Here is a 13,554-nt window from a genome sequence, read left to right on the forward strand (position 1 = left end):
GGCGCCGCCCTATAGGGAGCCGCGCCCGCGCGCGGGGCAGCCTGGGAAGTGGAGTTCGCGGCGGGCGGGTTGCCATGGCTACCGGGGGCCTCGGGAAGGAAATGTGAGGGAGTCGCGGCTCGCCTTGGATCGAAGAAAAGGAGCCCGAGGAAGGAAGGACGACCGGCTGGACGGCCAGCTGTGGGGAGGGGGCTGAAGCCGGAATCCGAGCCGCCTCCGTCCTCTCTCCTGCGGGGAGCGGTGGGGTGGGAAGAGAAAAGGCGCGGGAGGCTTTCTAGCCACGGGAGGACTCGACGCTCTATGGTTTGCCCCCCCCCCCCTCTTTATAAGAGGTTTTAATTATGTCTTTTCCCTCCCTTTAATTCATTAATTCCCCAAGTTGGAGCCCTTCCCAGCGTGGAATTACAATCCCCATCTCCTCCCCCAGTTGGTCTGGCTCCACAACCGGGGTGGGTGTGGATTATGGTTTATGTAGCCCTCGTCCATCACATCCTGGGGGTTGGGATGGAATGAGTAAGCTGGAAGGGACCTTAGAGGTCCTCTAGTCCAACCCCCTGCTCAAGCAGGAGACCCTGTGCCATTTCAGAAAAGGTCTCTCCTTCAAAGCCTCCAGTGTTGGAGCATCCACAACTTCTGGTGGCAAGCTGTTCCACTGGTTAATTGTCCTCATGGAACTTTCTCCTGAGTTCTAGCTTAGTTTTCTTCTTGATTAGACTGGCAGAATAATAGCAGTAGCAGTAGACTTATATACCGCTTCATAGGGCTTTCAGGCCTCTCTAAGCGGTTTACAGAGAGTCAGCATATTAACCCCAACAACAATCTGGGTCCTCATTTTACCCACCTCGGAAGGATGGAAGGCTGAGTCAACCCTGAGCCGGTGAGATTTGAACCGCTGAACTGCTGATCTAGCAGTAGCCTGCAGTGCTGCATTTAACCACTGCGCCACCTCGGAAGAAGAGAATAACAGGATTGGAAGGTTCCTTAGAGGTCTTATAGTCCAATCCACTGCTCAAGCAGGAAACCTTATACCATTTCAGACAAATGGTTGTCCAGTCTCTTCTTCAAAGCCTCCTGTGTTGGAGCATCCACAACTTCTAGTGGCAAGCTGTTCCACTGGTTGTCCTCATGGAACTTTCTCCTTAGTTCTAGCTTAGTTTTCTTCTTGATTAGGCTAGCAGAATAAGAGAATTAACCGCCCCGAGTCCCTCGGGATAGGGCGGCATACAAATATAATAAATGAGAATAACAGGATTGGAAGGTTCCTTAGAGGTCTTCTAGTCCAATCCACTGCTCAAGCAGGAAACCTTGTACCATTTCAGACAAATGGTTGCCCAGTCTCTTCTTCAGAGCCTCTGGTGTTGGAGCATCCACAACTTCTGGTGGCAAGCTGTTCCACTGGTTAATTGTTCTCATGGTTAGGAAGTTTCTCCTTAATTCCAGGTCGCTTCTCTCCTTGATGAGTTTCCATCCATTGTTTTTAGTTCTGCCCTCAGGTGCTTTGGAGAATAGAGTGTACGATGTGTTGCTTTTTAATCTGTTTTCTCTTCCTTATTTTTAACTTTTTTATCTTTTTAGCCTTGTATTTTGTAAGCCGCCCGGAGTCCTTCGGGATTGGGCGGCATATAAATTCATTAAATTTACAATTTAGCTTAACCCCCCTCTTCTTTGGGGCAGCCCCTCAAATACAGGAAGACTGCTATCATGCCTCCCCTGGTCCTTCTTTTCCTTAGGCTAGCCAGACCCAAATCCCGCAGCTGTTCTTCATATGTTTTAACCATCTTAGTTTAGCTCTTCTCTGAACTCTTTCTAAAATCCCAACATCTTGTTTGTAGTATGGTGACCAAAATTGGTTGTTTTTGCTGAGGGGTTGGGGGGTTGGACTAGATGATCTCAAGGAATGCTACCGGCCCTTATTCCAGCTTCTTTGATGGATTTGAAGCAGAAGGTCATGGACGAGAGTGGTTTAAAATCTCGGGATTCCTAAGCCCAGGGTTTCAATGGTGGTAGCCCCCTGTCTGGGAACTTGCATAGTCCTCTGCTTACTTTGTGGCAGGTGTTTGCTGCGCTCCGTGACGGGGGTGACGAGGTCTCTGGGGGCTGGCATGGCAGTGGGTCGTTGCAGTAACGGTTCAGGTTGATTTGAACCCTCACGTCGCCATGTGTCACCCGCATTGCTGGTCTGGGCAGGTGTTGGTTTCCCCCTGGCAGGGCTTGCTGGGAAGGGTCCCTGTGGGCCATGTCACAGAGGCCTGGCTGCTTTGTTAAGCAGTGACATGGGGAGGGTGGGGGTCTCCCCTGGAGAAAAACAGGGATTGCAAAAGTTTATCTTTTTTTGCAAAGAGAGATGAAGTCCGTAGAGATTCTCCATCATCCAGGTCCTGGTTGTCCCAAGGGTGCCTTTTTTCAAGAGTCAACTGGACTTTCTCTTTTTCCTTGAAGACGTTTCTCTTCTCATCCCAGAAGCTTCTTCAGCTCTGACTGGATGGTGGAGGATGGAAGGATTGATGCTCCTTGCAGACAGCTGGTCCTTTGCATCCTTTGAGAGGGTCCTTGAGGCCACTTGGAGGTTTTATCTGTGTCCTCAGGGTCCCCTTAGTGGTGCAAATGGTTCCTTCAATTTTTTCCCCTGGAAATCCATTCCTTCCCCCACCCCATTCCAAGGGTCTTCATCCAAAATTGCATAGCTGAAAGTCTATAGAGATTCTCCGTCATCCAGGTTGTCCCAAAGGTGCTTTTTTCAGGAGAAAACTGGACTTTCTTGTTTTTTCTTTCGAAGACGTTTCGCTTCTCATCCAAGAAGCTTCTCCAGCTCTGGCCGAATGTTGAGGAACGGAAGGATTGATGCTCCTTGCAGACAGCTGGTCATTTGCATCCTTTGAGAGGGTCCTTGAGGCCACTTGGAGGCTTCCCTGTGTCTTCAGGGTCCCCTGAGTGGTGCAAATGGTTCCTGTACTTCTCAATTTTTCTGGAAATCCATTCATACTCCCACAACATTTGGTTTCAAAGAAAAAAACAAGACAGTCCAGTTGCCTTCTGAAAAAAGCACCTTTGGGGCAATCATGGACCTGGATGATGGAGAATCTCTACAGACTTTTAGCTATGCAATTTGGGGTGAAGACCCTTGGAATGGGGTGGGAGCAGGAATGGATTTCCAGAGAGAGAAATTCCAGACTACAGGAATCTTTTGCACCACTCAGGGGACCCTGAGGACACAGATAAAGCCTCCAAGTGGCCTCAAGGACCCTCTCAAAGGATGCAAAGGACCAGCTGTCTGCAAGGAGCATCAATCCTTCCCTTCCCCACCATCCAGTCGGAGCTGAAGAAGCTTCTTGGAGGAGAAGAGAAACGTCTTCAAAGAAGAAAAAACAAGGAAGCCCATTTGCCTCCTGAAAAAAGCATCTCTTTTTTGAGGGACAAATACAGGATTCGAAGGGACCTTGGAAGTCCTCTAGTCCCGAGTTAGAACAGCACTGGAAAAAAGGGACTTATGACCGTTTTTCACACTTGTGACCTCATGGTCACGTGATCCAAATTCAGACGCTTGGCAACTGACTCATACCGTATTTATGACGGGGCGAAGCGTCCTGGGGGAAATCCCCTTTTGGGACCTCCTGACGAGCAAAATTCACAGGACAGCCAGATTCCCTCAACAGCTGTGTGACTCGCTTTACAGCTGCTGTGATTCACTTAACGAACCGTGGCAAGAAAGGTCATAAAATGTGGGGGGGGGGCAAACTCACTTAACAAATGTCTCTCGTAGCAACAAAACATCTGGGCTCCGTGGTGGTTGCAAATCGAGGACTACCTGTCTACTTAAGTCTTTACTCAGTTGTGCAAATTTTCGGAATCTCCTAGATCAGTGTTTCTCAACCTTGGCCACTTGAAGATGTCTGGACTTCAACTCCCAGAATTCCCCAGCCAGCATTCGCTGGCTGGGGAATTCTGGGAGTTAAAGTCCAGACATCTTCAAGTGGCCAAGGTTGAGAAACACTGCTCTAATCCTTCAGGGATCCTTTCATTGGTTCGATCCCCTAGAGGGGAACCCATCATTTCGAGCAGATGAAAACTTTCGTGGTTTTATTTTTTTTTAGGAATTTTATGCCTCAAAATATGCAGATGAACTTCCTTCCTCAGGGACTTTATTGAGGGAGATTTCAAAAGCTGTGGTTTTTTGTTGTTGTTGTTGCTGGAAAGGTTTTAATTATTAACATTCTGCTTTGCCTTAAGGGCTGAAGGGAGATCATGGCAGCCTCGTATAAGCTGGATGATGGGCAGTGTTATCCCACCAACTGCTTTCCCGCTAAAAGCCTTCTGCAGCCTCGATACGAAGAAGGTAACGTGTCTGGATATGCAGTTTTTAAGAAGTGGGGAAGGTTTCAGGATCTTTGTAGCTGGAAAAAAAAAATAGAGACTTCTATAAATCCCTCCCCAAAGTGGCCCAGCTTATCTTTCTAGATTAAGGATTGTGAATATTCCCACTCATCCAGTTCATGTTTGTCCCAAGGGTGGTTTTTTTTTTCTTCAAGAGGCAACTGGACTATCATACAACAATAAAAATGTTGAGACTTTGGAAAAAGTTCAGAGAAGAGCAGAATTACAATGATCACAATTGCAATGCGCTCTACATGGGGCTGCCCTTGAAGAGTGTTCGAAGACTTCAGTTAGTCCAGAACGCAGCCGCGCGAGCGATTGTGGGTGCACCCAGGTACACCCACGTCACACCTATCCTCCGCGAGCTGCACTGGCTACCCATTAGTCTCCAAATCCGCTTCAAGGCGCTGGTCGCTACCTATAAAGCCCTACATGGCATAGGACCTGGATACCTGAGAGACCGCCTCCTGCCGATTACCTCCCATAGACCGATCAGATCACACAGACTAGGCCTCCTCCGGATCCCATCTGCCAGCCAATGTCGGCTGGCGACTCCCCGGGGGAGACCCTTCACTGTTGCAGCTCCAGCCCTTTGAAATGACCTCCCCGTGGAGATCCGGACCCTCACTACCCTCCCGGCCTTCCGCAAAGCCACCAAGTCCTGGCTGCTCCAGCAGGCCGGGGGGCTTGTGAAATATCCAGCCTCACGGTAACTGTGAATGTTGTATATTTTAAAGTGTTGTTTTGTTTATTTATCCCCTTCCCTTGTTTATTGTAAGCCGCCCGGAGTCCTTCGGGAGTGGGCGGCATACAAGACCAATAAACTCAACTCAATCAAAGGCCTGGAGACTAAAACATAGGAAGAACGGTTGCAGGAATTGGGTACTTCTAGTTTAAAGAAAAGAAGGACTAGGGAGGATGTGATAGTAGTATTCCATTATTTGAAGGGCTGCCCCAAAGAAGAGGGAGGGTTCAAATTATTCTCCAAAACACCTGAAGGCAGAGCAAGAAACAATGGTTGGAAACTAATCAAAGAGGGAAGCAACCTGGGAATTAAGGAGAAAGATGAAATGTATAGCTTAGAAACGTAGATGTACAGATATAGGAATAATTAGGGATGTATAAAAATGTAATTGACTAACAAATGGTTATTGTCAGTACTGTCAGAAAGGATTGTAACGTATGCGAAAACTATTTTTAAAGATGTTTGTATTTTAAAGTTTATAATTTTCAATAAAGGTTTAAAAATTTAAAGAAAGAAAAGAAAAAAAAAAGGAGAAACTTCCTAACACTGAGGACAATTACCAGTGGAACCGCTTGCCACCAGAAGTTGTGGGTGCTCCATCACTGGAGGTTTTTAAGAAGAGACTGGACAGACACTTGTCTGAAGTAGTATAGGGTCTCCTGCTTGAGCAGGGGGGGGGGGTTGGACTGCAAGACCTCCAAGGTCCCTTCCAGTTCTATTTTATTCCAATTGTTTTGTTTTTCTTTGAAGAGGTTTCGCTTCTCCTCCAGGAAGCTTCTTCGGAACAATCAGAGCTGAAGATGAGAAGAGAAATGTCTTCAAAGGAAAACCAGAAAAGTCCAGTTGCCTCCAGAAAAAGAAAAAAAAAAAAACACCTTTGGGGCCTTCTAGAGCGATGCTCCCAGCGCCACCCTCTCAAAACATTTGAGGCAATGGAAAGGCCACCCAGTTGTGCAACTGAGTGCGAATGTATTGTGTGAATCTCTCCTCTGCTCCCTTTGCCGAACCCCGCTGGAGGGTTTAGGGAAAGGACCCTGCAGAAGAGGAGATTTGAAGCTGTGCTGTCCTTAATACTCTCATGCCTAAGGCGGGACTAGAACTCACCGTCTCCTGGTGATCGGGCCAAAGTCACCCAGCTGGCTTTCATGCCTAAGGCGGGACTAGAACTCACCGTCTCCTGGTGATTGGCCCAAAGTCACCCAGGTGGCTTTCATGCCTAAGGCGGGACTAGAACTCACCGTCTCCTGGTGATTGGCCCAAAGTCACCCAGCTGGCTTTCATGCCTAAGGCAGGACTAGAACTCACCGTCTCCTGGTGATTGGCCCAAAGTCACCCAGCCGGCTTTCATGCCCAAGGCGGGACTAGAACTCACCGCCTCCTGGTGATTAGCCCAAAGTCACCCAGCTGGCTTTCATGCATAAGGGGGGACTAGAACTCACCGTCTCCTGGTGATTGGCCCAAAGTCACCCAGGTGGCTTTCATGCCTAAGGCGGGACTAGAACTCACCGCCTCCTGGTGATTAGCCCAAAGTCACCCAGCCGGCTTTCATGCATAAGGGGGGACTAGAACTCACCGTCTCCTGGTGATTGGCCCAAAGTCACCCAGGCGGCTTTCATGCCTAAGGCGGGACTAGAACTCACCGTCTCCTGGTGATTGGCCCAAAGTCACCCAGCCGGCTTTCATGCCTAAGGCGGGACTAGAACTCACCGTCTCCTGGTGATTGGGCCAAAGTCACCCAGGTGGCTTTCATGCCTAAGGCAGGACTAGAACTCACCGTCTCCTGGTTTAACCACTAAACTAAAGGGACTTAAAGTTCACCTTGGCTGAGTTTTTCTTTCTGCACCTCTCCCTCCAGGCGCCGGTCACTGGCAGGTGGCCCGTCATAATGTGGAGAAAAGCAAGGCCGAATGGCTGCTTGGCATGGAAGCTGCCCAGCAGAGCTGGCAAGAGTGTTTGCGGAAAGCTCAGTGCCCCAGGCCCGACAAAGTCCTCAATGGGGCCCTGCTGGTGAGTGAGGGTGGTCATTGCAGAGGGTTGGACTAGATGACCCTTAGGGTTCCTTCCAGCCTCCACAATCCTGGGCGCCTGGAGTCCTTGGAAGGACGAGGGTCAAGGAGCCTCATGGGAAAGTCCTTGAGAACCGGAGCGGAAATCGGCCAATGAGATTACACAGATAGTCCTTGACTTACAACCATTCGTTTTAGTGACTGTTCAAAATTACAGCTGCACTGGAAGCCTCTGGAGCTTCTCATTCCCCCATCCCTCAGTCAGAACCGAAGAAGCTTCTTGGATGAGAAGGGAAATGTTGTCAAGGGGAAAAAAACCACCCAAGAAAGTCCAGAAGGCTTTTGAAAAAGTGACCTATGACCGTTTTTCACACTTACAACCGTTGGAGCCCCCCCACGGTCACGTGGCCAAAATTCAGGCGCTTGGCAAATGACTCATATTTATGACGGTCGCAGTCTCCCAGGGTCGCGTGATATCTTTGACAAGAAGAATCAACGGGGAAGCCAGATTTCACTTTACAAAACTACAGCTGGGATTCCCAATGCCGGCTGGGGAATTCTGGGGGTGGGTTGAAGTCCCAGATCCTGGAGTAGACATTCCCAGTTCCCTCAACCATTCATCCTCTGAATCAAGATCCCGTGAAGGGTTAATGCCACTTTATAAGGTCTTGGGAAGGCCACACTTGGAATACGGCATCCAGTTTTGGTCGCCACGATGTAGAAAAGATGTGGAGACTCTAGAAAGAGTGCAGAGAAGAGCAACAAAGAGGATGAGGGGACTGGAGGCTAAAACATACGAAGAACGGTTGCAGGAACTGGGTATGTCTATTTTAATGGAAAGAAGGACCAGGGGAGACATGATGGAAGTCTTCCAATATCTCAGGGGTTGCTACAAAGAAGAGGGAGTCAAGCTATTCTTCAAAGCACCTGAGGGCAGAACAAGAAGCAATGGGTGGAAACTAACCAAGGAGAGAAGCAACCTTGAATTAAGAAGGAATTTCCTGACAGTGAGAACAATTAATCAGTGGAACAACTTGCCTCCAGAAGTTGTGAATGCCCCAACACTGGAAGTTTTTAAGAAGATGTTGGTTAGCCATTTGTCTGAAGTGGTATAGTGTCTCCTGCTTGAGCAGGGGGTTGGACTAGATGACTTCCGAGGTCCCTTCCAACTCTGGTATTGTGTTATTGGGTATGTCTAGTTTAATGAAAAGAAGGACCAGGGGAGACATGATAGCAGTCTTCTGATATCTCAGGGGTTGCCACCAAGAAGAGGGAGCCAAGCTATTCTCCAAGGCACCTGAGGGTGGAACAAGAAGCAATGGGTGGAAACTAATCCAGGAGAGAAGCAACTTAGAACGGAGGAGAAATTTCCTGACAGTGAGAACAATTAACCAGTGGAACAGAAGTTGCCTCCAGAAATTGTGATTGCTCCAACACGGGAAGTTTTTAAGAAGAGATTGGACAGCCATCTGTCTGAAATGGTATCAGTTCTCCTGCTTGAGCAGGGGGGGTTGGACTAGATGACCTCCGAGGTCCCTTCCGACTGTTATTCCGGTTTAGCCTCTAGATTACTTATTCATCTTAGTTGCGCTTCTCCACCCTCTTTGTAAGGCCTCACCATATTCCCTTTATCCTGAGTTAGAATAGAATGGAATAGAATAGAATAGAATAGAATAGAATAGAATAGAATAGAAAATACAATGCAGAATAGAATATAAAATATGGAATGGGAATAGGAATAATAGGAATAGGAATAAGAATAGAATGGAATAGAACAGAAAATATAATGCAGAATAGAATAGAATATAAAATATGGAATGGGAATGGGAATAATAGGAATAGGAATAGAATAAGAATAGAATAGAATATAATATAAAATATGGAATGGGAATAGGAATAATAGGAATAAGAATAGAATAATAGAACATAAAATAGAATATAGAATAGAATATAAAATATGGAATGGGAATAGGAATAATAGGAATAGGAATAAGAATAGAATAATAGAACATAAAATATAATGCAGAATAGAGTAGAATATAAAATATGAAATGGGAATAGGAATAATAGGAATAGGAATAAGAATAGAATAGAACAGAAAATATAATGCAGAATAGAATAGAATATAAATATGGAATGGGAATAGGAATAATAGGAATAAGAATAGAATAATAGAACAGAAAGTATAATGCAGAATAGAATATAAAATATGGAATGGGAATAGGAATAATAGGAATAGAATAGAATAGAATAACTGATTTGGAAGGGACCTCGGAGGTCTTCTAGTCCAATCTCCTGATTAGGCAGAAAACCCTACACCACTTCAGACAAATGGTTAGCCAACGTCTTCTTAAAAACTTCCAGTGTTGGAGCATTCACAACTTCTGGATCCTGTCCCTCAGTCAGCTCACACAGCCCCTATTGAAATACTAACACACACACACACCCATTTTACAGAGTCTTCCTGTCATGGCCACTGCAGAGGAAATTGGTTTTTTTGGCGGTAGGGATTTGACTTTTCCATTTTCACTTTCTTTGACTTGTGATTTCTAGATCAAGCTCCACCATGTGCAGACACCTTCGGATTTGTGCTCCGTGAATATCAGCCACCAGAACTTCGCCTTGGTGAGTAGGGATTCGAACCCGCGACATCCCTTTGCTTCAAGGGGAGGGGCCCTTACAGGTGGCATTTTAGGCGGCTTGGTCCGGTCCCCTTTTCTCCTGGGTGGCTGGGACCCGTTTCTTATTTTTTACAGGTAGTCCCCCACTTACGACCGTTTTCACTTAGCGGCCGTTCAAAGTTACAACAGTTACCAAAAAAAAGTGGCTCACTTATGACCGCTTGGCACGCTTTGCGACCATTGCAGCTTCCCTGTGGTTGCGCGACCAACTGACTCGCATTTGGGGGCCCCTTGGCGACCGTTTGCCAAGCTGAGTCAACAAGGGGAAGCTAAGATTCCCTTAACGACCGTGTTCCCTTAACGACCGTGTTATTAACGTCACAGCCGCAGGGATTCGCTTTAACACAGGGGTGTCCAAACTTGGGAACTTTAAGACTTGTGGACTTCAACTCCCAGAATTCCCCAGCCGGGGAATTCTGGGAGTTGAAGTCCACAAGTCTTAAAGTTCCCAAGTTTGGACACCCCTGGCTTAACAGATGTGGCAGGAACAGTCACCCACACGGGGCAAAACTTACTCAACTCCTCTCTCGCTTACCAGCAGAAACCTCAGACTGAATTGGGGTTGTAAGTCAAGGACTAACTGTCGCTCAGAGGGGATTCTGTTGGAGGGTGGGGTGTTGGGCCACCTCTTGGGGGTCAGCTGGTGAGGAAGAGACCCTTAAGAGGCGAAGGAACTGAGTTGCCCACCCTCCCGTTTCGACAGGCAAGGGAGAGAGATTTTATGCAGTTCGATTCCGTCGCTTACATCAACGCCACCGAAAACCTGTTGACTTTAGGTAAGGAAACCACACACATCAATTTGGGGGGGTGGCTTGGATGGGTCATGTCTGGTTGGTCCATTCTGACTAGAGGTGGGGGTGAAGTTTATTTATGTATTTATGCTCTTATTTGTGTATTTATCGTTCTGCCCTTCTCCCCTATGAGGGGACAACTGTTCGTTCAGTGCTTGTTTGAAGTTACAATGCCATTGAGAATAGAGTAGGGTAGAGTAGAATAGAATAGAATAGAATATGGGATGGAATAGAATAGAATAGAATAGAATGCACAATAGGATAGAATAGAATAGAATAAGAAATAAGAATAGAATATGGAATGGTATGAATGGAATGGAAGAGAATAGCAGAATAGAATAGAATAGAAAATAGAGTAGAATAAAAAATTGAGTTGAATAGAATAGAATAGTATAGACTAGAGAATAGAATAAGAAATAAGAATAGAATATGGAATGGTATGAATGGAATGGGAGAGAAGAGAGAATAGAATAGAATAGGAGAATAGAATAGAAAATAGAGTAGAATAAAAAATTGAGTTAAATTGAATAGAATAGTATAGAATAGAATAGAGAATAGAATAGAATAAGAAATAAGAATATGGAATGGTATGAATGGAATGGAAGAGAAGAGAGAATAGAATAGAAAATAGAGTAGAATAAAAAATTGAGTTGAATAGAATAGTATAGACTAGAGAATAGAATAGAATAAGAAATAAGAATATGGAATGGTATGAATGGAATGGAAGAGAAGAGAGAATAGAATAGAATAAAATAAAATAAAAAATAGAGTAGAATAAAAAATAGAGTTGAATAGAACAGTATAGAATAGAACAGAGAATAGAATAGAATAGAATAGGAGAATAGAATAGAATAAAATAGAAAATAGAGTAGAATAAAAATATTAAATAGAAGAGTATAGAATAGAGAATAGAATAGAATAAGAAATAAGAATAGAATATGGAATGGTATGAATGGAATGGAAGAGAAGAGAGAATAGAATAGAATAGGAGAATAGAATAGAATAAAATAGAAAATAGAGAGTAGAATAAAAATAGAGTTGAATAGAGTAGAGTAGAATAGAGTAGAATAGAATAGAATAGAACAGAATATCCTTTATTGGCCAGGTGAGATCACAAGGAATTTGCATAGGTTCTCGGTGTACATACAAGCTATAAGTGAGAAATCATGATCATAGTCATCATAAATACCCTCATCATGAATCATAAGATGCAACACTTAGCAATCTCATAGGCAACTAAAGAAGGAATCAAATCATACTAGAAAACTAAAGAAATCAATATAAACCATAAAGATACGAGCAACACGGTTATAGTCGTAAGTATAAAAGAAGATAGGGATCAGGAAGGATGAGAAGCAGAATAGCAATGCAGCCTTAGTGAATGACAGCCGGGAGGGAATTATTTGTTCAGCAGAGGGATGGCGCAGTGCACGGGGGCCTCCATGGAAGGCAAAATAGGACTTGCAACCAGTTTTCACCCTGGCAGCCATTGCAGCCTGCCCAGTCACGTGATCAAAATTGGGATGGGATGCTTAGCAGCTGTCACCTACTTAACGAAAAGCAGCTGGACGTGGTTTTTCCTTGAGTACCTTTCCCTTCGCCTGTTGGGGCCGAAGCAACGGTCCATTTCAGGGGGCCGCCTTTGAAACCTGCCTCTGTTTTAACATTCGTCTAGAAACTTTCCGTAACTTTCCTGGCCTTCGGGAGCTGGAACTTTCTCTGAATGGTCTGAGGAATCTTAAAATCAGGATTGGGGATTTCCCTCACTTGGAAGTAAGTCCGGAGGGCAAAAGTGAAAGTTGCACGAATCCCAGCTGGGAATTGAGGTTAAATTTTTCCAATTTAAAAGTTGGTTTCCAATGTTCTATATGTTGTGTGTGTAAACTCAGTTGGGAAAGACCTCCGCAGGCCCAAGCACTTTTGCTGCTAAACTATAGGTTACATTTTTTAAAAAAAAGATACAATAGATAGATAGATAGATAGATAGATAGATAGATAGATAGATAGATAGATAATAGATAGATAGATAGATAGATTAATAGATAGATAGATAGATAGATAGATGATAGATAGATAGATAGATAGATAGATAGATAGATAGATAGATAGATAGATAGATAGATAGATAGATAGATAGATAGATAGATAGATAGATAGATAGATGATAGATAGATAGATGATAGATAGATACATACATAATAGATAGATTTAGATGATAGATAGATAGATAGATAAATAGATAGATTGATAGATAGATGATAGATAGATAGATTAATAGATAGATAGATAGATAGATAGATAATAGATAAATAGATGATAGATAGATAATATATATATATATATATATATATATATATATATATATATATATATATATAGAGAGAGAGAGAGAGAGAGAGAGAGAGAGAGAGATGATAGATAGAGATAGATAGATAGATAGATAGATAGATAGATAGATAGGGAGGGAGGGAGGGAGAGGGAGATAGATAGATATAATAGATGGCCAGGTATGGATGGATGGATTAGATAGACATAGAAGACAGATGTGGATGAATGATAGATAAGAGAGGAAGATAGAAAGAAATAATAGCTAGATGGATGGATGGATGTACAGATGGACAGAGATAGATAGATAGATAGATAGATAGATAGATAGATAGATAGATAGATATAGATAGATTGATAGATAGATGATAGATAGATAGATTAATAGATAGATAGATAGATAGATAGATAGATAGATAGATAGATAAATAGATAAATAGATGATAGATAGATTATATATATATATATATATATATATATATATATATATATATATAGAGAGAGAGAGAGAGAGAGAGAGAGAGAGAGAGAGAGAGAGATATGATAGATAGAGATAGATAGATAGATAGATAGATAGATGATAGATAGATAGATAGATAGATAGATAGATAGATAGATAGATAGATAGGGAGGGA

The 13,554-nt window shown here is 44.1% G+C and overlaps 1 protein-coding gene across 1 annotated transcript in view; it reads left to right on the forward strand.

The window, feature by feature from the left end:
• Positions 1–12: 12 nt before the first annotated feature.
• The window catches only part of XRRA1 (X-ray radiation resistance associated 1), a 14,548-nt gene continuing 1,006 nt past the window's right edge, over positions 13–13,554 (forward strand). Inside the window, exons 1-6 of the mRNA XM_032219685.1 lie at positions 13–303; positions 4,228–4,333; positions 6,972–7,123; positions 9,676–9,747; positions 10,507–10,579; positions 12,270–12,386. Of these exons, the coding sequence (XP_032075576.1) occupies positions 4,243–4,333; positions 6,972–7,123; positions 9,676–9,747; positions 10,507–10,579; positions 12,270–12,386 (505 nt within the window). The 5' untranslated portion in view covers positions 13–303; positions 4,228–4,242. The remainder of the gene's footprint in view (positions 304–4,227; positions 4,334–6,971; positions 7,124–9,675; positions 9,748–10,506; positions 10,580–12,269; positions 12,387–13,554) is intronic.

This window comes from Thamnophis elegans, chromosome 6 (genome assembly GCF_009769535.1).
Source record: "Thamnophis elegans isolate rThaEle1 chromosome 6, rThaEle1.pri, whole genome shotgun sequence".
NCBI classification, from domain to species: Eukaryota; Metazoa; Chordata; class Lepidosauria; order Squamata; family Colubridae; genus Thamnophis; species Thamnophis elegans.